The sequence below is a fragment of the Galeopterus variegatus genome, unplaced genomic scaffold (genome assembly GCF_000696425.1).
Source record: "Galeopterus variegatus unplaced genomic scaffold, G_variegatus-3.0.2 Scaffold1011, whole genome shotgun sequence".
NCBI lineage: Eukaryota > Metazoa > Chordata > Mammalia > Dermoptera > Cynocephalidae > Galeopterus > Galeopterus variegatus.
The window spans coordinates 635,101-661,491 of NW_007727122.1; the positions used below are offsets into that span (position 1 = coordinate 635,101).

General features: G+C 41.3%; 1 protein-coding gene across 1 annotated transcript in view; it reads right to left on the reverse strand.

Annotated features, from left to right (window-relative positions):
• Positions 1-26,391, reverse strand: part of MICALCL (MICAL C-terminal like) — a 59,392-nt gene that overhangs the window by 12,528 nt on the left and 20,473 nt on the right. Inside the window, exons 4-6 of the mRNA XM_008574196.1 lie at positions 20,011-20,114; positions 15,523-15,615; positions 11,027-11,120 (exon numbers count right to left, since the gene is read on the reverse strand). Of these exons, the coding sequence (XP_008572418.1) occupies positions 11,027-11,120; positions 15,523-15,615; positions 20,011-20,114 (291 nt within the window). The remainder of the gene's footprint in view (positions 1-11,026; positions 11,121-15,522; positions 15,616-20,010; positions 20,115-26,391) is intronic.

The window sequence follows — 26,391 nt, forward strand, 5'->3', positions numbered from 1 at the left end:
ATTGAAAAACAAAATGTCAGTTGGTACTGGACCAAGAACAGAGCCATCTGGCCCATTATTAGGGACCCTTCTCAGCCTTGAGGTGGAGCTGACTCTAAAGGCACAAAACTGGTATCATCCAGCCCACATTGCTCTATCTTGTCCATGAGGCTTTTACAGGAAATTGATAACAAAATGATTTCCTGAAATCAAGCTCCACAATATCTGCCATGTTCATTGGCACTAAAGCCTTGCAACTCCACCCAGAAAGGAAAATGACATTTGTTTTTTACAGCTTCTCAGTAAACACCAGTGGTTCCTAGTAATCTCTAAATTTCCTTCTAAATACTCACAATTTCTTTCATAATCCTTTCTAGAATTTTGACAAGGATCAGAATTCCTATTTCTTTCCCATATGAAAAGTAGAAAATGTGTTCATCTCTAATCTTTTTGTTCTGGAATTGTCCATGAGTTTTCAAAGACTGATGTTATATCTGCAAGTTATTTCAACAGCAGGGGCTTCATTAGCTCAGTTCATTCAACAAATTCTGATTGAGCAATGCCCCATCCAAGACAACCTGTGTGCCACCTTTCACCCGGGCTTAGAGACCTGAATTCCCAGCTCTCCTGTTCTTCTTACCTATCCAGATTCAATCTCTTCTTCTAGATATTTGTTTAATGTTTCCAGATTGAGACTGTTTTTCCTGATAGAGAAAACAGAAAAGCTGAGAGTTGAAAATTCTCCTCATCTAACATACCATCTGCCACAAGCACTGGGCCTCTCCTTTCCTTGTTCTTAATCCAAAAGTAACAGCTTAAAGGCACTATTTTGCTGTCTTTACAGTATTTTTTGCTGTTTTTCAGATTCAGCCTCTTTGCTCCATTATACCCATAGGTTCTAGCCAGACTTTTATCCCAGATTACATGTCCCTTTTTCAGTCTTACGTGTCCTCCCAAAGTCTGGTCTGTTAGAGAGTGGCCTGTGCCGCCACACTGACTTCTGTTGAGGCCATACTCAACAAATGTAGGTTGAACTGAATCACTTATTTAATTTTCGTTCTTCAATGGAATAATTTGCAATTTTATTGGCTACAGTTCATTCTTTAGAGGTTTCCTTTCTTCAGGAGTCAAAATGATTTTGGGGGATATTTGTTCATGGAATCATATTCAGGTTTCTAGAGAATCTGCCTTCCCCAAGTGTTGGGTACAGATAGGTGGTATCTAGCCTGGCCTCAACTTGCTCTCGAGTTCAACAATGCACTGAGATGTTCCTTCACGATTTCCATTAACTCCCTGTCACCCACCGGATTCCTTTGTGGGACTTGGTGAGGTCTGGATCCACGTTGCCCCTCCCTGTAGATACAGTACAGTGAAGGGAAAGAGGCATGGGCTTTGAGGTCAATCAGACCTGCTTCTGCCACTCGTACAATCGTGTGACGCTAGGCAGGTAACCTCACGTCTGTCTGCCTCAGTCTCCTCCTGTGGAAAATGGGGACAGTGATAGTTCCTACATGAGGTACTATAATTGGTTATGGAGATTGAATGAAATGATGCATGTAAAATGCTTAGCACTGTGCTTGGCACAAGTAAACACTCAGTAAACTGTAGCATTGTTATTACCACATTGTCCTTTCTTCCAGTGTCTGCTATAGTTCCACGTGGATTACTTTCTGTGCACCTTTAAAACTCAGCTAGAATGTAACCCCTGACTTGATAATATGAGGGTACTTCCAAAAGTTTTTGGGAGAATAGAATTGAAAGACAGTACAAATCTTTCAATGAACTTTTGGAAGTGCCCTCACACATGGCTAAACTTTGACTCATAACTCAACTTGAGGTTAAGAAAAACTCTTAAATAATTATTACTTTGGGGCCTCATATCAACGAGAAGGTCATGCAGCTGGGTGGTCATCAGCACTCCTCAGGAAGACTCGAGTACCCAGTGCCTGCACAGATTGCCTGCCTCGCCACATCTCCATTTGGTCCCACTGATGCTGTCTGCTGAAAGCCCTTTCAGGGCAGGGCTGTGACTCCTACATCTCAGAACCAGGATGCAGCTAGAAGGTGCTGTCAGCAGGCAAGCAGCCTCTGGCTGTGCATAGGATGGCCCCAGTATCCAGCCCTTCCTCTCACTCTCTGCCTGGGTCCACAGTCAATGGCTCTTCCTTTCCTGCTGTTCTTCCATGTCACTTTTTCCTAGGCAAAATGTAAGGATTCAACTTGCTAAGATGAAATAATCAAAACCCAACGCAAAACAACTTTAAATTAATAGAGTCATTTATACCAACCCTCTTCTGCCCAAGAGTGCTCTCAAAAATGCTAAGCTCATTATGTCACTCTTACTGAAATTCTTCACTAACTCTCCACAATCAAGTTCAAACCAACAAGCCTGGAAAATCTTAGTCCCTGCTTACCTTAGGGTGACTGGCATGTAATGATCGATAACTTTTTTCTGAATGGATAGTAACACAGAACAAATGAATAATCTATTCTTTAAAGTCATTTATACTTAAACCATTTTCTTTTGTAGGTTATACTGAATGCTTCTCTGGTTGTGTACTGGTATGTGGTTTTTCCAAGTTTCCAAGCTGAGTCTTGTTCTGCCGTCTGCTTCATAACCATAATTCTTTAAATGTGATTTCCCACCTCTTTAGAATCTATGGGAAGTCCTAATTCGGTGTTTGCTGCAATTTTGGTAATGCATTCGATGTCCTCGCTGATGATCTGGGGCATTTTTTAAGGGGGTATCAGAGCAACTGTAGCGCTGTGCAGGGCATCTCCCCCAGACTGGCTGGGTCTCAGCTCTTGCCTTTTGTTCTTTGGCCTCTGGTCAGCTCTAAGCTCCGCTGCTCACCCACAGGCCTGTTGCATTTAAGTCTCTACCAGCTTTCAGTACCCAGAGCTCTGGATATGTCACCTCCCACAGGCTCCTCACATCTGATGATGATAATCCAGAAAGCCATGCTGTGGATCTGGCCTGCTTCAGTCTTGACAAACCCAGGATGCTGGTAACTAGCTCCTGATTCCATTCTCGGAGCCAGAGGCCACAGCTGAAAAAGAAAAATTCTAGTCCTTCCTTTTAAAACTATTTTTTGATTTTGTTTTTAACTGTATATTTATCATAAACAAAAAAATGAGTTTTTCTTATTTCTGAGCTTTATTAAAATGAAATCATTCTGTATGTAGTCTTCAGCAACATGCTTATTCTAAATTCAATATGATGTTACAAAAATACATCCAAGTTGCTCATTTACTTCCACTGCCGTATGCATAATATTCAGTTGTATGAGTATATCACAAATCATCCATTTTCCTTTTAATGGATACCTGTGTTGTTCTTATAGTTCTGCTATTACGAATAATGCTGCTAGGAACATTCTTGTATTGTCTTCTTGTCCATGTGGGCAACACATCTGGAAATTGTATTGGTCCATTTCTGTTGCGTATAACAAAATACCTGGAACTGGGTAATTTATAAGAAAACAAAGCTTATTGTTTACAGTTTTGGAAGCCGAAAAGTTCAAAGTCCAGGGAACACATCTGGTGAGGGTTTTCTTTGGCGGTGGCTTTACAGCAATGCAGGGGTCTCACATGGCAGAAAGTGGTGGTGCAGAGAGAGAGAGAACTCCTCGTGTGCTCTCTTTTTAAAGTCCTTAGAACCACGCCCTTGACCACCATTTTTAATCCATTAATTGGGCATGGTCCTCAGAATCTAATCACCTCTTGAAAGCCCCACCTTTCAATTACCATAATAGGATTTCCCACCCTCTTAACAGTTACAGTGGGGACCAAGTTACTAATACCTTAAACTTGGGAGACACAATCCATATGAGAAATGAAATTTCCAATATTCAGCTTTACAGCATAGAGCCAAATTGTTTTCCAAAGTGTTGACAATTTACACTCCCACCAACACTGAACAAGAGTTCCCCTTGTTCCTCAGCCTTGCCAAATACTTAGTATTATCAGCTTTTTAAAGTTTGAATAATTTAAGAGTTTAAAATAGTTTCTTATTGAAGTCTGAATTTATTTTTTCCTAATTACTAATAAGGTGTCTTTTTCATAGGTTTATTGGCCATTTAGTACTCTTCTGTAAAATGTATATTTATAGCATTTGCCTATTTTTATTTTGGAATATTTGCCTATTTCTATTGATTTGTAAGAGTTTGGGAATATTCTGGAATATTAATTCTTTTTGGGCTATATTTGTCCAATATATTTTCTGAATCAGCGGCTTTTCTTTTCATTTCTTGTACGATGTCTATTGACCACCAACGTGAGGTCAAAATAGATTCTTCTTAACTTTTCAAGTTTCATTTTTCACACTTAAGTCTGTAATCTTTATGGAATTGATTTGTTTGTATGGTGTAAGGTAAGACCCAATTTCGTTTTTTCCCGTATGAAAAACTAATTGTCTCAGAATCACTATTTCCTGTGATCTGCAATACTACTGCTGGTTTATATCAAGTTTTCATATATGTGAGATTATGTTTGGGTCCTTTGGTAACTTTCAGTAAAGTATTAAAATTGGCTCCATAAAGGTGACACACATTTTTTGTTAGATTTACTTCTAGGTACCTTATGTTTCTTATGTGAATGTAAATGATATCTTCTTTATTTCATTTTCTAGTTGCTTGATGCTGAGATACAGAAATGCAATTGATTTTTCTAGTTTGGTCTTATGTCCAGTCACTGTGATAAAGGCTCTTATTATTTTTAATAATTTATTTGTGCATTCTTTGGGGTTTCTATGTAGATAACCTAATTCTTTTGGTGATTGTTAAATCACGCTTACATTGACAAATTTTAAAATTAGTGGGATTACGTGTTCATTATATCCTTTGTCTTTTTGAATCTTTGCTATATCTGGGTCTATGTCTGTTCTTTTTCATTCCTTCTTTATTTCTGTCTTCTTATTTTCAAAAATAAATTTAAGAGGGTTGCCTTTAGTCTTTTATTAGTCTTTTCAACATTTGGCTTGTAATGAGTCCACTGACTTTCTACAGAGTAGCCAAAAAGGCTGGAAACAGAGTGGAATATGTGATGAATGTATCACTGATACTTGTTTAGTAAATTGGTCTCCCATAGACTGTGAACATCCCTACACAGCTTTGCTGCATGTGCCAAACCGCAAAGCCTAACCATCCTCTGACGCTGAGCCATTCCTGTAACTAGTCAGGTAGATAATTCTGAGCAGCAGGTCAGGAGACCACAGCATGACTACTGCACAACTACTTGCTTCCTGGGAAAGGCGGGCTGGCTCATTCATTACTTGCTATAAAAGCTGCTGAGTCTTTGCCCTGAGCTCCTTAGTGGTGGCATAACCCATTGTGTGCTCAGGTGTATCTGGGCCTATCACGTCACAGCATGGGACTTGGGGACAGGCAACTTGTTCTACCATGCTGATGTTCCTGCAGATTGCTGTGTTGTGAGTAATAAACTCCTTGCTCTGATGCACAGAATTTCATTGTTTTCTTTCAGCACCTAAAGAGTTGAGGCAAACCAACCCATCAACTTTGAAGTCTTCTTGTGATTCATGACCGTTCTCTGTAAGGTTGGAGTTATTTTCTGACAATATCCCACTATATCATGTGATAAATAACATTATGGGTGTTTCCATTTTTGTGATCACTTGTATTCAGACAACCAGACTTCTCTAGGATCACAGAGCGATCTCAACCTTTCCCCTGCTCTGCTGAGCTTTGAAAGCACGTCACCACATGGAATGACCGACAAGGGGGTCGTTGCCTTTCAGTACACTTAGAGAACAGTAGTTATGGAAGGTCACCTGAAGGATATCCATTCCCTAGAATCCATTCCCAAATTATGGCAGACTGTCAGAGAGGCATGCCTATGAACTATAGCGTGCTGTTTTCATTGTTGAACTGCTTTTACTGAATTATTATTGTTTTTTCGGGTGGGGTAACAATATGAGTTTACACTGAGAGACGAGGCATATGAAATTAATGCATTACACATATTTATAGACACCAGCTTAAATCTCTCCTAGGGAGCACAGTTATAAGTAAATGTGAATAAATGAACCGACAAATGAATACAATTTGAGAACTCACTGACCACTGAGTTCAAGCTCTTGTCAGTCATTCCACGTGGTTACCATGCTTTCAAAGGTCGGCAGAGCAGGGGAAAGGTTGAGATCCCTCTGCGATCCTAGAGAAGTCTGCTGTGTTTTGTAATGAAAGGGATATAAAAGAAAAGAGAAGGAATTAATCTTTTTGAACATCTGTTATATTTCAGGCCTTTTTGAGGTGCTTTACTAACATTGTTTCATTTACTCTTTTCTTTATACCATCCCTAAAAGGTTGGTATTATTAGTCCCATTTTACAGATGAGAAAATTTGGCAGAGGAGTAATTATAAAAAGGCTACATCAGGATCCAAACTCAGGAGTGTGTGACTTTCTATACCTGTGCTCTTTCCAGGACACCACAGTGTTACATAATCCAGGAAATCATTATTCCTTCTGTTTCCCAGCAGCAGTCCAGATGAAAACCGTAATAAGCCAAACTACTTCCCTCTTCCTGGGTAGGTTTTCATTGAAATTTCTCATTATAATGTGTGCTCCTGCTGCCACCTGCTGGCAGCTTTGCACATCCTGATTTTTTTTCTCTGTAAACCCTCAACCTTTGTGAAGGAGAAACCATTTGGCTCCAAAAAAGGCAAGAAACTCAATACAGACAACCAGCTGGTTAATCTCCCCAAAAGTTGGTAAAGGTATAAGGGAGTAATAATTCTCCACTATCTCCCTTGGGGAAAAATCCTTTCTCCTTTAAGCTGCTCTTAAGTTTTCATCAGATTTCATTTGTCTCTAGGTATTGAAAGAAAGCACAGATGCTGTTACACAGGCCATCTAAATTTGAATGATGGTCTCTTGCTAAATTGGAGTATTCCATGGCTCCCCTATGTAATACTGATCACCACAGTGACAACCAAAAAACCAGTAGGTAGCAAACAATGCCTTGACCAAGAAGAGTCTAAGTGCCTAGCAAAGCTAGGCTTGGTCTCCTCACAGAAGGTGGTGGACCCAGGGGAATCAGACCACTGCATATCTTGTTAGCCTCCTGGTGCCTTCACCTGGGCAGCCACACCACGTGGGGACTCCACTGCCTTTGTCAGAGAAACCACACACACACAAGCCCTGCAAAAGGAGCGCGGGAGGTGTCGGTGAAGGGCCATAATAATCATATACATTGTATATTGACAAAATAAAAATTAAAAAAAAAAAAAAAAACGTAAGGAGTTGTTTTCTGGGGGGGTTTGTTAGGGTTTTGTTTTTCTTTGTTTCCTTTTCCTTGACAAAATGGGGAAAAACCCTTGCTGGGGGCGGGGGAACTTATTTCTGACTGTTGGAAAAAAAGAAAGCAGGAATTGTTGTCAGGACAATTAGGAGCTCATCAAAGCCTCATTCTGCTCATCAGCCATCATTGCCCTCCACCCGGCACCCCCGCATGTTCCTCTAATTCAATGCTCGCCTAATGAATAACTCCCAGGAACAAAAGACCCTTTCAGGCGGGCTCACATAATTATTAGAGGAGCCTTGCGTAACTGTCGCAGACTACTTGTGTTTTCAGGCCTGTCTCTAAATTTGGTTATTCACAACCTTTATAGCTCAATATTATTGCCTAACTGTGATCATTTTCTAATTATCCTAATAATACCTATTAAATAATTCCCATTAAATCACTTGAACTGGAGCAGCACAGGCCAGCTCAAATACAACTTAACCTAATAAGCATTGGTCATTCATTAAGCAACAGGGCAATTTTTAAAGGAATTAAATAGAATATTAAACTGCAAAGGAATATTATTATTGCACAAATGTTATTACAAGTTAGAGTGTATTAATTGTGATGCCTGGTTTGCAAATCTTCCATTCGGTCTTCTTTGAGGCCACCCTCCAGGACTTGATTCTTTGAGTCTCCAGCCTCTTGTTGATCCACATCTGTCACCCACACGAAGACAATCAAGGAGAAAAAGGCCCATAAACTTAACAGGGGAATTAAATTACCCAGGTTATAAAGGGAATGAGTGGAATCCATCTTCTGGCTGATTTGGCACACCTTTGAAAACACTACAAGCTGGCCAGCTTTCTTTAGCTATCACTCAAAATAACCTTTTTTTGTTTGTTGTTTACATTTGGGGATGAGGGAGATTTTTCAGAAGGAGCTTTAAAAATTTGATTTCTATAATTTAAATTTCAAGCGATAAAGATTAGAGAGACAATTCTTCAAAAGTGTATGTATGTGGATACTTAATAATATTTTGTAAAATAACATAAGGTAGCATTTATTGACTGCCTACCAATACCCCTAATTCTCAAAATGTGAGGATTTTGAGCTCCATTTTTTAGATAAGGGATATGCAGCCAGAGAAGTTAAATGATTCTCCCAGGCCTACCCAGCCTAAATGGAGTGCAGCAGAATTTGAACACGGAGCTTTTGGATGCCTACAACTCCTCTTTTCTCACCGTGCCACATGTTGACATGTGTTGTTAATGGCAAACTGAAAGATGCCCTAGCTTTGTTGATTTATTATTTTCATTTCTGGGGCTCTCACTGAAATCAGCAGATTCCTAAAGACAAGTACAGGAGCTTTCTTGATTGAAAATTTGACCAAACACCAAACAAGGGCAGTTCATTCTATCGAAAGTCCCAACTGCAGCTGGAGAGGCAGGCAGTGATTCTCATTCTAATCAGTAAGAAACAGTCATCATTTTTCTAATGACGCCTACTTCTGATGAGTGAATTTGGGTTATCTTTGCAAGGAAATCCACAGTGTATTTTACTAAGAAAAGGAACAAATATTGATTAACCATCTACTCCATGCCAGGTACTAGGCTGGGGGTTTTATGTAAACTGTTTTAGCAGCTAATCCTCACCACAAATCCAAGAAACAGGTTCAATCATCACTCCCATTTTACAAACAAGTAAATTGAGGCAAGAAGGGGTAAAGAGTGACTGACTCCAACATTTCCCTGATATCTAGTGACAAATTAATCATGCAGTTAATGAAGCTAAAACCTCAAAGCCCCTTGCTTGGACAGGCCCTTGCAAGGCTCTGGGAGCAACCCTCACAGTTTTGCTTGTATGACTTTGTATGAGCCTCGGGCCTCAGAAAATCTGCCCCTGCTAGAAACAGCACTCTCCAATAATTGAACTTTTTTTTTTTTTCCTTTTTGTCTTTTTTCCTTTTGACTGGAAACGGATCGCAACCCTCAGTGTCGCACCCGTACCAGACCAGACCGGGACCGGCAACGGGATCACAACCCTCGGCGTTGCACCCGCACCTCGCTCAGCCAGTGAGCGGGAACCGGTCTGTATGTGGGATCCGAACCCTCGGCGGGAGCGCCGCCGCGCCCCCAAGCGGCGCACTGTAGCAGTGCACCACCAGGCCGGCCCCTAATTGAACTTTTAAAAGAACTGAAACCCTAAACTTTCACTGGGTTATTTACAAGTAACCTATTGTTTACATTATCACACACTGAAATGTGTTTTCAGTGTTTGGTTTTTCATTTTAAATCCCAAATACAGAAGACTGAAGACATCACATAAGGAAACTAAAGAGATAATACCCACAATGAACTCTAAGGGCCCCTCCAATTCATCAGCCATACCACTTGCTGGGAAAAATACAGGAAAATGGTCAGGGCCCCTCAGATGTTCAGAATCTCGCCAAGCATTTGGTGTAAATATGCCCATGCACCCAGGTGTTCCTTGGCTATTGACGAATGTAATTGCGTATGTGCACCCAGGTGTCCTGGGTTATGGACTTGAGTATAAAGGACTAATGGCTCTGATACAGGGTGCTGCCCCCTGCTTCTCAGGATGCTTTGGGAGGCTACTAGGTGGCTGCTCCTAGCTCTGAATAAAGCCTGTTAATTTTTCACCCACAGCTCCCAGGATCTTTTCCTATTACCTAGCTCGTGGACCTGCATGTGAAGGTTTTGTGACCTAGTCTGTGCAACAGGCTTGAGGGGTCTGTGAGCCCTAGCCCTAGTTTATTAACACGACTGCTGGAGAGTTTCCAAACAATAGGGATTTTAAGTCATCCCATACCTGACAACCTTTCACTGGCCCCTCATTTGTTAAAGATATTTCACGTCTTTTCACCTTTGGCCTTTGCAGGTGCTGGGTACTGTTACCTCTGCCAGAACAATCTCCTCACCTCACTGGTTCCTCCCTGGTCCTCAGCCCTTCCAGGAAGCCTTGCCAGTGGCTCCCCTCCTCCCAGGGCCAGTCAGAAGCCTCTGGGCTCTGTTTGCATTGCACCCTGAGGCTTGTTCCTATCACAGCACACATCATACTGTATGATAGTTTGTCTATTTGCATGTCTGTAGCCCTCAATGGACTGTAAACTTCTTAAAGCAGAAGCTGCATTATACTCATGGTTATAGAGCCAGGATCTTCATGTCTACCACACAGCAGGCATTCACCAGATGAGTTCTGTTTGAATCTAAGAATCTGAAGCTATCGGTGGAATGGTTACCATTTACTGCTTTACCTTGGGCCAAGCAATGTGCTAATTTAAGCCTCATAAATAATTTCTTTTTAAATCTTTACATCAGCTCTGTAAGGTAGGAAACCACCATTATCCCCATTGTAGATGAGAAAATGAAAGTTTATAAAGGTCTATAACGTGCCTGGCCCATGGGCATACAGGTTGTAAAGAAATAAATCGGGACTTTGACTCTTAACTCTGGGCTTTGAATCATTACTAAAACTGCTTGAACACCCATATATTTCTCTTGAACTTATCTTAACCCCTGAATTGCAAAGAACATTCATACTAGCCAGAAGAGAGGCTGGGCAGACCAGAAACCCAGTTACGAGGCCCATAGGCTGACTAGTGGCCCTAGGAATTTCAAATTGGACCACCCGTTCTATTTTTCACATGTCTATATTGACAGACCCACAGCGGGTGACAAGGTCTTATTGCTCTGCCTAGATAGTTAGACCAGTACTATTTTGCAGCATAGACCATAGACACAGACCAATGCTGGCTACTTGCAATCTGCTGGGATGCCATACCTGCTTCTCCTCGCAACGCCTTCTCTAGCTTCACGCCCTGGATCTCGGAAGCCCTCTGCCGCTCCTCCACCTCCTCCAGCTGCCTCTGGATGGCCTGGAATGTCAGGATCGCAAGTCACGTGGGGACTCTCCACACGTGGAGTCATGCGAGGGGGCCGATTCTGCCACTTACTCTCCAGGAGGAAGAGGCACTCTAACTCGTGATGTTACTGCCTTGATTGACTGGGCAAGGACCTCTGAGTTCCCAAACAACTAGACCTTGATGTTTCCCATTTTTAGTATGACACGTAAAAGCTAGGAGTCTGTGTGTGTGTATGTTCAATCTGCCCTCAAGTAGACGTTAAAACAGTCCCCTTTGACAAGGCCAAAGATATCCTTTAGGACAGAGGCTGTTGGGCTAGGTGGGTGGTCCTGATGGCTCCTAGACAAATGACTGGAGCTGCAGCCACTACTCAGAGTAGGGTAGGGGCTCCGGGGGCAAACACAGAGTATGTTCACATTCTATTTTCCCAAGAAGAGCCAGCAGATACCTCCCAAGAAGTTGGTCTGGAGCAGGAGAGCTGGGCCAACCCCTGGGACTTGGTGTTCCTTTTTCAGATTGTCCTGCTCCTGTCATCAGCTACAGATTATACCTATTCTTTCATCACACCATGGGTGAGTGCCCAGGGTTCTTTCACTGCAGAAGTGTACTGTGGCTGTGTTACTGCAGGTTATTAAGACAAGGCACAAGATGTTTAACCCATTAGAGACAAGCTCATTTTCTCCTAGGATTCACCATAGGCACTTTTTAAGGTTTGGGTTCATGACTGGGTTTGTATTCACACATTTATTTTCCCTACTAGCTATTACTCTCTTGTATACATTAGGAAGGATGATCAGGGTAAAGTCTTTTCTATATATATTTTGTTCATTGCCATCAATTTTCTCTGCTTTCAAACACCCCGCTGCCAAAAGGCACATCCCTTGGCAGAATGGACTTTGCTCCTGACCTAACAGGTGTATTAAAGGAGCTGTCAGCTGTTTGGGCAGATGGAATGCCTGTGTTCCTCCCCTACCTTATTTCAGCTGTCTCTGTCTCACTCCCCTTCCTCTTTAACCCCACATCTTTCTAAATCTCCCCTGGGAAGTTCTGGTCAAGATGGTGGAATAGACGGTCCCCAGCATCAATCTCTCCCAGAAATCAACCAATTGACAACTATATAAAAAAGCAACAACAGCCAAGCTGGGGCCGCTAGAACTCAGGGGAAGAGGAGGAGAGACCTACAGAGTGCATGAAGGTGGGAGAAGCCATGATGAGAGAAATAAAAAAACTGCTCTGACCATTTCATGCTGCTGCCGCTTTAAAGCTGGAGCTGCTGAGCACACAGAGCAGGAGCTGGCAAAAGCCAGCAAAAGCAACTCTGCTCAGATGGAGTTGCTTGGAGGCAGCAGGGGAGAAGAGGGCCTTGGTGGCCCCCAGGCCAGCAAGACCACTAATAGGGTTCTCATGGGCCCATGCAGGAGTGAAGAGCCACAAAAACTGAAAAAAATGGAGCCAGTCAGAGGCTGGTGAGTCATTGCAAGGGACTGGTGCACAGCCCGTCCCATGGGAAGTGTTTGCAGCATGGGTGGTGGGGGAGACAGGCCCCCTGGGGGAATACTGGGGCACAGCAAGGACAGCTGATCTCCACCCCAATCAGTGTAGGACCACTCAGAGGAGACTGGTCAGGAATATAGAATTGCATTGGGTACAATTTGATGAAAAGACTCAGGCCCAGATCAGAGTTATTACACAACACAGGTACACTGAGTCTCTGGAGAGCCAGAAGTACCTATAAAGTCAACCATTAAAACCTGTGCTGCACAAAAAGCCTTCCCTAGTGAAGCAGCAGCAAAGCAGCAATTTAGCTAAATCACAGAGCTCAAGTACTGGTCCCAACAGAAAATTCCCCCACTTTAGAAGTAAGCAAAGGACAAAAAAATTATTTCCAGCTCAGACACATCGCCAGCACCTTGGGTCTGCCCAGGGATGTGAGGCATGGATGTGAGGCATGGATCTGGGGACCGGAGCCCCCTCCCACAACCAGGCACACTGCGCCAGTGCCTCGAGGCCCACCCAGGGACCTGAAGGATGGAGCCGGGGACCGGACTCCCCCCAACCAGGAACACTGTCAGTGCCAAGGAGCATGCCAAAAACATCATCTCCATGTGGGTGGCCCACCATAGCCACCACAATAACTACGGCTGCTGCAAAACCAGCTAGATGCCACAACCACCATGCAGATGGTCCGCCAGCCACTGGAGTGCATTGACACAAGGAGAGTCACCAGCAGAGACCAAAGAAAAGAAGAGGAAGTCTCTCTCCTCAAAGCCCATTCCAGAGTGACAGAAGAAGCATCTGCTCTATGGTAATATTGGGGACCTGATCACACCTCTCAGCATTGGACAGATCATCTAGGCAACAGATCAACAGAGTAACCATTATTCTTTAAGGAGAGAAGAAATCTAGGGTAATTAGAGGGTGGGGGTTTGGGGAGAGATTGGACAAGGGGCATAAAGAATAAGTATGATTTGTAACAATATATATGCTAATATATTGATTTGATCAATATATCTCAACATTGAACCCCAAAATATGTATATCAATTTTGATTCAATAAAAAAAAAAAGTAAATAAATCTCTCCTGGAATCACAGGTACAGTGGCTGAGGCATTTTAACCCTGTGCAGAGACCCAAGCAGGAGTGGGGCCTGAGCCACCTGGCTCTTCTTGTCTTAGCTACCAGTGTTTAAGCTCCAAACATAAAATCTGAAATAGATGGGAATTCTATTTAAAACTGTTTATAGTTTCATGCCCTCTTCTTCTCAGCCTCTCTTTTAAAGACAATTTTATCTTCATATATCCATCTCTTGCTGGCATGAGGTAAAATTGCTGACAAAGGGAACATTTAAATGACTATTACTGATTACTGTGCATTTACAGCTTTGTGGTTGTTATGGACTAAATTGTGTCTCCCCCAAATTCATTGTTAAAACCCTAACCCCCAAAGTAACTGTACTTGGAGACAGAACCTTGAAAGAGGTAATTAAAGTTAAATGAGGTCATATGGGTGGGACCCTATCCAATAGGCCTTGTGTCCTTATCAAAAGAGAAAGAGATACCAAATCTCTCTCTCTCTCTGTGCACACACAAAAAAGGCAATGTGGGGATACAGCAAGAAGGCAGCTGTCTACAAGCCATGAAGAGAGGCCTCACCAGACACCAAGTCGGATGGTACTTCGACCTTGGACTTCCAGCCTCCTAAATTTTTGTTGTTTAAGCCACCCAGTCTGTGGTATTTTGTTATAGCATCCCAAGCAGACTAATACAGTGGTCATTCTTTAGAAACTAAGGATGAAAGTTTCTCAGATTAAAAAGGGCTACTGTGTGAGCTAGCAGGTTAAGACTCAAAAGGCCTAATTTTTCCCTTATTACCACCTACTGTCTACAGTGAAAATATGAAGAGAAACTGCTGAGTTTGAAAGTCAATATCATAAAGACTTGTCTTGTTCCTAGATGAAAATTTGGAATGTTTCAAGGAAGCCTGTTTAGAAGTTGAGAGTGGACAGAGGTGAGTTAATGGGAGTTTTCTGTCTGTCAGGTGAAAGGGTCAGCCACTGGGAAGGGTAAAGATGGTTGTATTAAATGACTTCATTCTTGTCAGAAACAGGATGACATGGCCAGGTAAAGGGACTAGCTGGAGAAAGGGATATAAGGGTACACTGGATTAATATGAGTGCTCATTCTAAGTCCTTATGTCCTAAAACCCACTGTTCTTCAAAACTAGATTTGGGGTCATTGGGAGACAGAGAATGCCTTGACTTTCTTCTTTATTTTGCCTGTGACAGTGACAGAGGTGGGCAGATCACCTTGGGCAGAAATCTTTGAAGTAAGCAACTAGGCCAGGAAACATATATTGGTATGCTGGATTCTTATGCTTTCAACTAATCTTGGAATAGAGACAACCCCTAATAGGTGGTCAGTTTAGCAAAGACACTGAAGGGAGTTGGTGGAAGGTTTGTGTCTGCACAGAGGACAAAACTAAGGTCATTGCTCTGTGGCGGTCAGGGCTCGGGATGATTCCCAAGGCTATGTGTTGGTGCTGGTCTGGCCTCATTTTGCAGGTTGTATGTCTGCAGATGGAAAGGTGGCTGGAAATAGGCTAGCTCAATGCCTGGGTGGTCAGGGCTCGGGATGATTCCCAAGGCTATGTGTTGGTGCTGGTCCGGCCTCACTTTGCAGGTTGTATGTCTGCAGATGGAAAGGTGGCTGGAAATAGGCTAGCTCAATGCCTGGGCCCACCAGGCCCCAGGGTCCCTCTAGGGTTTGAGCCAGGGCCTTTATAATGGCCACAAACCTGAGAGAGAATGATCTTACTCCAGCCTGTTGCCCCGAATACAACACAGACTCTCAAGGGCTTTAGATCCAGATTCCCAGGATCCCAGCCCCACTCGCTCATCTCAAGTTTGTTTTCTGACCTGAGCCTTATAAAGTCTCTTCAGTTCTTCTTGCTTAACCAATTGCTTTGTTGCTTTTTCCAGTTTCCTCCTTCTTCTAAGTGTCTTTTTCTCCTGTGAAAACCAAGAGAAAAGAAAAAATCTGTCTGAGAAAAATAGGGTTAAAATGACAAAATATCATAATAGCCTTTTTCCCTCTCCAGCCAATGGTTTCTAACCACTGCTTAGCTTCTAGAATAATGAAATTCAATAGAACTTTCTGCCGTGATGGAAATGACCTATATGTGGACTAAAATGTGAAAGCCACCAGCCCCATGTGGCTATTGGGCACTTGAAATGAGATGAGATGTGAATAAGACAGTGAATTTTAAATTCTGTTTAATTTTAATGAATTTAAATGTAAATTTAAGTAGCCACAAGTGGCTAGTAGGTGCTGGATTGGGAAGCTGGGGTGTGTGTGTGTGTTTGTAAGGTGTGTAATTGGGAGTGGCTGTGTAGAGTACTGGCTGGGGTCAGTTGAGGGAAGGAGTAACACAAGAATTATACCTTATGTGGGTGCTACCATATGGCCCAGAAGTGACGGGCCTGGAGACAGACAGGCAGACCAACAGGCAGGCAGGCAGACAGACACATTCTCTTACTACATGAAAACCAGTTAACAACCTTAAATATTGCTTAGGTTGGGTCTACAGTGCCCAATTTAATCTAGGAATAGAGGAACGTATCTAATCCAACTGAAAGTGCTGCTTGGCTTGAGGTAGGCATAAGATTGCTTCCCTTCCCTAACTCACTTTGCCAGTACAAATACAGCATTACTGTCACTGGCTTTTGAGTGTGTCTGGGCTTGTTTAAAAAAAAAAAAATCAAAATTGATGCATGTAAAACAGATGTCTGGATCTTAATGGTGTCACTTCCGGGTTTTAGACACCAGAGAAAGGAGAAGTGACTGTGTGGCCAGTTCGACACATTGGTTGAGCATGGGCTCCAGGAGCCAGGCAAAGCTGGCATCAATTCCAGCTGAGCTACATGAGCTCTGGCATGTCATATAACTTTCTTAACTCAGTGTCCTTTTCAGAGTGATGAGAAGGATTTAATGCCTACCTTATACTGATATTGTAGGATTAAACGAGATAACATAGGCCAAGACCTTTGCAGAATACTTGAAAAAAGATATGGGATAAATATTCAGCAAAGAGCATTATTTTATTATTATTAACATTTCTATTATATTATTATATTATAAATTAGCATGATTATCACTTTTTACTATAATCTATTATTTTTCATGTGTGTAGGAGTATACATAATATATATATGTACACATACATACATCCTGTACATACAAAATATATGGTCAAAATTGGGTTAGTTTTACTATGAGTCTGCCTTCTCTGAATATACACATCAACTTTCTACATATTAGGATGAGAATTAGAGCGTGCTAGAGATTTCTTTTTAATGTTGGCAGAAACAAATATATAGAATTAGAAAATCGTTATAGCTAAGCCTAGTGTCGGAGCATTTGATAACTGTGGTTGAACTGAATGTTTGTTCATTAAAAAGACTATAAATCCATAAGCGTGAACTTGAGACCTCATAAGCCTGACTCTAGATACTACCAGAGCAATCCAAGTCCAATACAGAGGTCAGAGACTGTACCTTGAAAGCATGTGTGTTTCAGGACTTTATAGATCCTTGTAATTCTGTCCTCCATCCCATGGGTATAGATGGAGAAACCATCACTCTCTCTAGGAAAGCATCCAGCTTTGAGGCTTCAGAACCTCTAGAGGTCATCAGTGACAATGTTAAATCTCAATGATAAAATTTTGTTCTTCTAGAATTCTCCTTAGGACCTAGAATCCTAAAGGTCTTCTTCATCCTTGGAAGGAAATTTTGGCTCTCAGACTCAAACTTATCCCCTATCATATTATTTCTGTTTCTAGGGGATGACTTCCAGATAGACTGTCAACCACTTTGAATAGAGGTTCCAGGTCTTTTGTTAGGGGACCCCTCCATTAGGTAGTCAGCACCTTTCTGGAAAGGTTGAGGGGAAAAGAGGTAGTGGGGATCAATGACAGTTGTTATCCACTGATTGTCTAACTCAGTCTATATGGAGAGTCAGTTCATTTGTTTAACAAGCATCTCTTGAGCTTCCATTACACTAACCTACATAATAAATTCTAGCAGTTATTGAGGGCTATGTGCCCGACACTGCACCGGTTACTTTATGTGTATCATTTCATTTATTCCTCAAATTTTACTTATTTTACAGATAAGGAAATCAAAACCCAGAGAGGTTTAATAACTTGCCCAAGATGACACAATTAGTAATTGCTAGAGCCAGGAGTAAAGCCCAGATAGCCTGAATCCAGGATCCACATTTCATCTAGTCTATACTGCCTTTTCTTGTGCTAAGCACTATTCAGGCACATCCAGAACTCCTGCTCCTACAGAAAAAAAAAATGTCAAAGTTTCCCCCTAAATGAAGACCATTCGATACAATTTCAAAGGGGGGCTGCCTCAACAGCATCATGTGGTCTTAAGGTTCCCCAGCAGCAAAGCTGTTGAACCCTGACTGCTTTATCAAGAGTAAGCAAACAAAACCTAGAGGAGGAAAGAAGTCATTTGCTCCCTTTTATTAAAAGGATGTTGACATAGAAAGAGGATGCTTTATTAACACACATTCATACAGCCTTACGATATGCCAGGCACAGTTCTGATGTCCTCAGTGATGGTGAGGGAGGAGAGGAGAAAGGGTAAGGGCTAAGGAAGAAAAGACACACTAAAGGAAAAGAGAGAAACCTGGCAGAACCAAGGACAAAGCTGCAAGATTTCTTCCTGTCTTGGTCTCTTAGATCCAGGCATCGGTTTGGGAGGAGAGGTGGTGGTGGGAAGGGGTGAGACAAAGGGAAGAGGCAGAGAGGACATATCTTGTCTCCAGTTTCCTGTGCAAAGGTTCATTTGAGCTGGCACAGGCTCTGTGCCACCTGGCTGGGGACACACCTGCATGGAATAGAAGAGACAAAGAAAACAGAGGACAAAAACCTCCCCTCGTTCCTTCAGTGTGAACCCTTGGGAAGTCATAAAGAAATAATCCTCTCGCCAGCCTCCCTTCCCATAGGAACCAGCCCCATGAGAAGCCAGGTGCAGGGGGTGTGCTTTACCACCTGGCAAGAGTTAGTGAGGACTGGCTCTGTTCTGGGCCAGAGGAAGGACAAGGGGCTATTTGTGAGCCTGGTCCTGGATACCATGGTCTTGCTGTTTTGACGTGTTTGGGCCACTCTGTTCTTTTATTCTCCACGAGGGTCGAGATGGCTGATGATGAGCTCTCTGTCTCATTTGAACACAGAATTAATTCAGGGTCACTCAAGGGAATGAGAGGGGCAGTAAGGAAAACCCAGAAGTCAACACAACACACAGAATTCATCTGTGTTGAGAACTGAACTGATCAGAGATGCCCACAGTTAGAACTGAGAAGGCCACGCATGTTCTCTCTCTCTCTCTCTCTCTCTCTCTCTCTCTCACACACACACACACACACACACACACACACACACACACACACACACACACACACATGTCCCAGACCCCTCCTGACTTGATCTAAGCTGGGCCATGGAGAGTTGGAACCCTTGAGTGACTTGAGATGATGCCAAAGCTCCTAATGCCAGATATGGAAAAGTTGAATCTAAGTAAATAAACTTGGCTCTCTCCTTCCCTTCCCAGATCCTCACTGCTCCAAAAAATAAACACTACCAAAGCAGTGAACAGCTTCTCTGTCCACTCGGGAAGCATTTTGGGTCCAACCATATAGCTCCCCCACTCCCCGCCAGTGGATAAAGAAACCAACAGTGGGCTTTGGGACACTTGTCTCTGTGTATGTGACATACAGACACATTTACAGACGTAACAATGTTTGTGTTTTTTATGTATGGGCATAAGAGTTGTTGAAAGAGTTCCCCAGAAATCCTAATGTTCACCAAGCAGAAAGGACTGCCATCTTTCCAGCTGGCACATGACTGGTCCCTTCCACAGTAGGGATCTTCAGAATATCCACGTCTGGATGCAACTGCATGGTTCATTTCATATTTCTGATTAGAATAAACACAACATTTTCCATGCAATCTGCCTCTAGTGCTTCTTAAATGAAGCTGTGCTTCCCCCCAGGGAAATACGCATCTGCTTGTTGTAATTTTTTCAATGGTTTGCTTGTTGGACCACATATTAAACCCACTTTAAGAGCTGTAGTCACCAAACGGTTTCAAGTAAATATGCCTCTTTTTTTCCCTCCCCAACTTGAGGCTCTGAGAAAGGCAAGCTTTTAAAAGTTTGTTGCCTTAAAGAGATAATTCTTGGGGAGTTCCAGGTAACAAGAGCACCCTGTTCGAAGCAATGAAACGTGATCCTCCTAATGAAACCACTGCAGATGGAGCCCTATTGGGTCTGAAATCTGGATAGTAAATGGCCCCCACCAGCCAAGGCCTTCTTTGGTTTGCCAAATGCTGTTACCTTTGACTGCAAGGAAAGCTGGGGGTCAAATTCTTCATCTGAAGAGGAGGTGGTAGAAGAAGCAGCCTCTGTCACCTGTGCTCGGACAGGGATGTGCATGGAGCCTGAAATGGGAGCAGAAAAACTCACTGAACTGCTTTTCCTGCTTCATGAACCAAAGCTGCCTGTCCTTCCTCCCCTCTTACTCCCATTCCCTTCTGTCCTGCCCTCCCCTCACTGCACCTGCCAAGAGCAGGAGGAGGCAGTACCTAAGGGCAACTGAAAATTTGGCCCTCCTTGTTAATTACCTTTCTGGGTCCCTGCCAAGAGCTTTTGCAGCACTCTTTTCAAATTAAAAAAAAAGAAAAAAACAAAAAACAAGGTATTATGCAGAAATCAATTAATTCCTTAAACACCATTTATATGGTGTGTTGCTTAGAATGCATTCAGAGATTAAATCTATTACTAAAATGCATGTCTGAAGTTAGCTGAGTTACCTAAATGCTTGTGTAAGGTTTGTTCTGCAGAGTAATTGAATGCAAAAAAAAGTCAGAGCCAGCTTTTAAACAAATCACCCTTCTGCGGCTCACAGCATCTGGCACCCATTTTTACTACATGACATCTGCTCAGTGTAAAAGAGCTGGCGTCAGAATGTCTGGTCATAGAAGAAAAAAATCCCAAATGTAATCAGAAGCAAAAGGACTCTAAGCCTAAGGTTTTATCACATAGTCTCATGCAACATAAATATTTCATTAATTATGGCTAAACAAATGCCACTTTTATTTTCCTAACTTGCAGATATTATCACATCATTGAAGTGATGATTCAAATGACCAGGAAGGGCAGTTTAAGATAGGGATGGCTCAGCAATGCAGGGCCCCAGGGACAGTGAAGTCGAGGAGATATGCCAACTCTGAGCAAGAGGTAGATGGTTAGAGGCAGCAAAGTGCCTGTGTTAACTAAAATCTCTGGCTGGGGACCATGTGTGATAAGGTCTTCCAGGTGCCACAGGAGGCTTTTATTCTTCTCAGCAAGAACATCTGCCCCTCCACATCAACCTGATGCAGAGTTGAAATTTAACATCTGGATGAACCTTTTCTGGATATCGACTATCAGAACCAGCTAGGACTCTATGACAGGAAATGTACTGATCTTTAGTCTGCCATGGTAGCTTATATCTGAATAGAAATATGTGTTGAGTGGGGGGAAAGGAGGAGAAGCATTTCCAAGTCAACTAACATTCTCTCCAGCCTCCTTTCTCCCCGTAATTTTCAACAATTCATCCTAGTGGGAGAGACCAAGTTTTACAAAATAAGGGTAAGTTTAACCTCCAGCAGCACATTTACATATGCTGTTATTCAAAGCAAAATAATGTAAAACATCTAGATAATAACACAGCCTCTCTAGGGAGAGAGTTCACTGTTTTCCACTTTAATTTGCCAGATGGGAAAGCTCAGGTAAAGACAGAATCAGAGAGCAGAATAATAATGGGTGGAGGTATTGTATTGTTAGTGGTGAGCTGAGATTGTTTCCCAGTTCCAGCTGCTAAATCAGTACTGAGTAATTTAGTCACTGAGTATTCACTTCTTAGTGTGTGAGCTTTAGAAACTAACCATCTCCTGAGTTTCTCAGGATCATGATTTCTAACTAGCAGAATTGTTGTGGAAGAGTAAAGATTATCAATGTAAAGTGCCTAACTCAGTGCTTGGTACTTTGGAGGTGCTTAAGAAAATGTTGCTGTTCTCATCATCATCATCAGCAGCAGCCACTTCATCATAATCATAGATCCATGTTAACAATACTGCAATAGGGCTGAGCCTGTGGCGCACTCGGGAGGGTGCGGCGCTGGGAGCGCAGCGGCGCTGGGAGCGCAGCGGCGCTTCTGCAGCGGGTTTGGATCCTATATAGGGATGACTGGTGCGCTCACAGCGCCCACTGGCTGAGCGCGGTGTGGCCGGTCTCAAAAAGGACAAAAAAAATAAAAATAAAAAAATACAATACTGCAATATTAGTAAAACTGCTGAATTACCTTCATTTGTGGAAGAGATATAAACTAAAGTTGAAACTTTTTTTAATTTTCAAAAAATAAATATTCCAATAGAATCACTTTGAAATTGAGAACATACTTTGAAAGATAATGTATTTCTTAAATTTCTAGCAAGAACGAAGTTATATAGTTGCCTCTGAGTCTCTTCCCATTTACTCTGTCCATCATAGAGCCAACAATTCTAGGAGTTCACTTTTCATCTATAAAGTTATTAAAAAAAACTTTGCAGGATTGCTACTACTGGCTATGTTAGAGTGACTGATTCTGGAGTTGATCTCCCACCATGAGCATTTGTTTCCAGACATGGGATAACAGGCAGTGCAGAACAGCGAAAAGGGCAAAAACAGAAACAAATGATGAAAGCCTTACTGGCTATGTTAGAGTGACTGATTCTGGAGTTGATCTCCCACCATGAGCATTTGTTTCCAGACACGGGATAACAGGCAGTGCAGAACAGCGAAAAGGGCAAAAACAGAAACAAATGATGAAAGCCTTACAACTACAGTAGCTTTCTTCCTAGAGGCCCATTTCAGACCACAGTGCAGGTAAGAAGAACCTAAACAATGAATAGTAGATTCATGGAGTAGGAAAGACAGATCAGAATTTGGGCAGGCTGAGGCAGCTGAGATGTGTGGGGCAGAATACTGGAGAGGAGGGAGCTATGCAAAAACAGAACTTCAGAAATAAGCATAGAAGTCCCTTTGAGCCTGTTGCTTAATAGAAACTATAGATGCATATTGAGAAACTTCATGAGGTTAGACAGATAACTACTGAGAAGTTGTAGGCTAAACAATCTTTAAAGCTTTTATAGGACTGGGAGATGTTCAAGTTTTACCTACCCAGGGTAGAACAAGCAGGTGAGGCATTAGTAAAGACCACAGAAATGTCACACTGTTAATAGGGACAAATTAGCCCTAGAGTAGAGATTATTATAGACTCACCTGAACAAAATTCAAAAACAAGACTTGAAAGAAACAAAGGCAAGTTAATTTACTGCCTGCCAAACATTCTTTATTGCCCATTTAACATTGTTTAAATAAAGAAACAAAATCTAGACATTAAACAATGTAATATTCACAAGGTATAGCAGCTAGTAAATAATTACTAGATATGTAAAAAAGCAGGATGAGTCTGATAATCAAGAGAAAAACCAGTCAATAAAAGCAAACCCAGAAATGATAGATATGGTGGAATCAGCAGAGAAAAATGTTAAAACAGCTATTATAAATATGCTTAAGAATTTAAAAAGAACTCCACAAAAGAACTGTTAGAACTAATAAACAAATTCAGTAAAGCTGCAGGATACAAAATTAACATACAAAAATCAGTAGCATTTCTATATACTTATACTTTCTGAAAAAGAAATCAAGACTACAATCCCATTTACCCCAGCTATAAAAAATACTTATGAATAAATTTAACCAAGGAGGTAAAAGACCTGTATAATGAAAACTAAAACTCTGATGACAGAAAGTGAAGAAGACATGAGTAAATGGAAAGATATCCCATGTTCACAAATTGGAAGGCTTAATATTGTTAAAATTACCCAAAGTGATCTACAGATTCAGTGTAATCCCTATCAAAATTCCAATGACATTTTTCACAGAAACAAAAAGACAACCTTAAAATTTGTATGGAACCACAAAAGACCCCAAATAGCCAAAGCAATCATGAGCAAGAAAAACAAAGCTGGAGGCATCATACTCTTGACTTCAAAATATATTATAAAGCTATAGTAACCAAAACAGCATGATACTGGCACATAAACAGACACAGAGACCAGTGGAACAGAAGGAAGAGCCCAGAAAAAAAAATCCACTCATTTATGGTCAATTGATTTTTGACAAAGGTGTCAAGGAGACACAATGGGGAAATAATAGTCTCTTCAATAAATGGTGCTGGGAAAACTGATTATCCACATGCTGGAGAATGAAATTAGACCCTTATCTCATACCATATACAAAAGTCAATCAAAAGTGGATTAAAGACTTAAATGTAAGACCTGGAACTGTAAAACTACTAGAAGAAAACATAGGAGAAAAGCCCCATGACATTGGCCTGGACAATGATTTTTTGAATATGACCACAAAAGCACAGGCAACAATAGCAAAAGCAGAAACACAAATTCAATAGCAAGAAAAGAAATAACTCAATTAAAAAAAGGACAAAGTACCTGAATAGATATTTCTCAAAAGAAGACATACAAAAGGCTAAAAAGTATATGTAAAAGTGCTTAGCATCACCAGTCATCAGGGAAATGCAAATTAAAACCATAATGAGATATCACCTCACACCTGTTAGAATGGCTATTATAAAAAAGATGGAAGGCAGTAAGTGTTGGAAAGGATGTGAAGAAAAGGGAAGCCTTACACAGTGGGAATGTAAAACAGTATAGTTAGTATAGAAAACAATATGAAGGTTCTCCGAAAAACTAAAAAAAAAAAAAAAAAAAAAAAAGAACTACTTTGTAATACAGAAATCCCTCTACTGGGTACATATTCAAAGGAAATGAAATCAATACGTCAAAGAGATGTTTGCATTCCCATGTTCACTGCAGCACTATTCACAATAGCCAAGATGTGGAATCAATCTAATTGCCCATCAATGAAAGAATGGCTAAAGAAAATGTGGTACATATACACAATGAAATACTATTCAGCCTTAAAAAAGAAGGAAATCTGGGCCGGCCTGGTGGCGCACTGCTACAGTGCGCCGCTTGGGAGTGTGGTGGCGCTCCCGCCGAGGGTTCGGATCCCACATACAGACCGGTTCCCACTCACTGGCTAAGCGAGGTGCGGGTGCAACACCGAGGGTTGCGATCCCATTGCCGGTCCCGGTCCGGTACAGGCGTGACACTGAGGGTTGCGATCCGTTGCCGGACACGAAGAAAGACAAAAAGGAAAAAAAAAAGAAAAAGAAGGAAATCTTATCATTTGAGACAACATGGATGAACCTGGAGGACATTGTGTTAAGTGAAATAAGCCATACACAGAAGGACAATACTGCATGATCTTACATATATGTGGAATCTAAAAAAAATTAAACTCATAGAAGCAGAGAGTTGAATGATGGTTACCAGGGTCTGGGGGCTGGGGGAGGGGTTTGGGTGGACATTGGTCAAAGGATATAAAATTCCAGTTAGATAGGAGAAGTAAGTACAAGAGATCTATTGTTCAACATGGTGGATCTAGTTAATAATAAGTTATTGTATTCTTGAAAATCATTGAGACTATATTTCAAGTGTTCTCACCACAAAAAAGATGTGAGATAATGCACATGGTAATTAGCTCTATTGAACCGTTCTACAATGTACACATATTTCAAAACATCATGCTGTACACAATACATATATATAATTTTTTGTCAATTAAAAAATTAATTTAAAAAGAATTCAAAAAGAAAACAGGAACTTAGGACAAAAGTTGAAAACATAAAGAGGAATCATGTGTAATCTATAAAAATGAAAAATACAAAATCTGAAATGATTTCACTGGATCAGCTTTAACAGCAGATTAAATGCCACAAAGAAAAAATATCAGTGAAATTAAATAATAGAAACTATCCAAAATGAAGCACAAAGGAAAAAGACTGAAAAAATGAATAGAGCCTCAGTGACAAAATCAAGTNGATCAGCTTTAACAGCAGATTAAATGCCACAAAGAAAAAATATCAGTGAAATTAAATAATAGCAATAGAAACTATCCTAAATGAAGCACAAAGGAAAAAGACTGAAAAAATGAATAGAGCCTCAGTGACAAAATCAAGTAGTTTAAAATACATACGATTGGAATGCCAGAAGGAGAAAGGAAGAGACAGGAACAGAAAAGGAGTTGACACAATATTGCTGAAAATCATCCAAATTGAATGAAAACTATAAATCCACAGTCCCAAGAAGCTCAATAAACCCAAAAGCAGGATAAACGCCAAGAAAATCATAGCAAAGCTCATGATAATAAAATTGTTGAAAACTAGAGACAGAGAAAATCTTAAAAGCAGACAAAGAAAAATAATACATTGTACACAGAAAAACAAAGATAAAAATGCCCATGGACATGTCATCAGAATCTAAATAAACCAAGAAACCATAGGACAACATCATCAAAATGCTGAAAGAAAAAAACCCTGCCAATTTATAATTCTATATCCAGTGAAACTATCCCCTCAAAATATAGGTAAAATAAAGTTGACTTTCAACAACATGCGAGTTAGGGTTGCCGACTCCCCCACCCCACCCCAGCAGTTGAAAATCCAGCATAATTTTTAGTATTTCTTGAAAAAAGATTTCTGTATAAGTGGATCCATGCAGTTCAAACCTGTGTTGTTCAAGGATTTGCCAAAGGTTTTTTTAGAAAAAC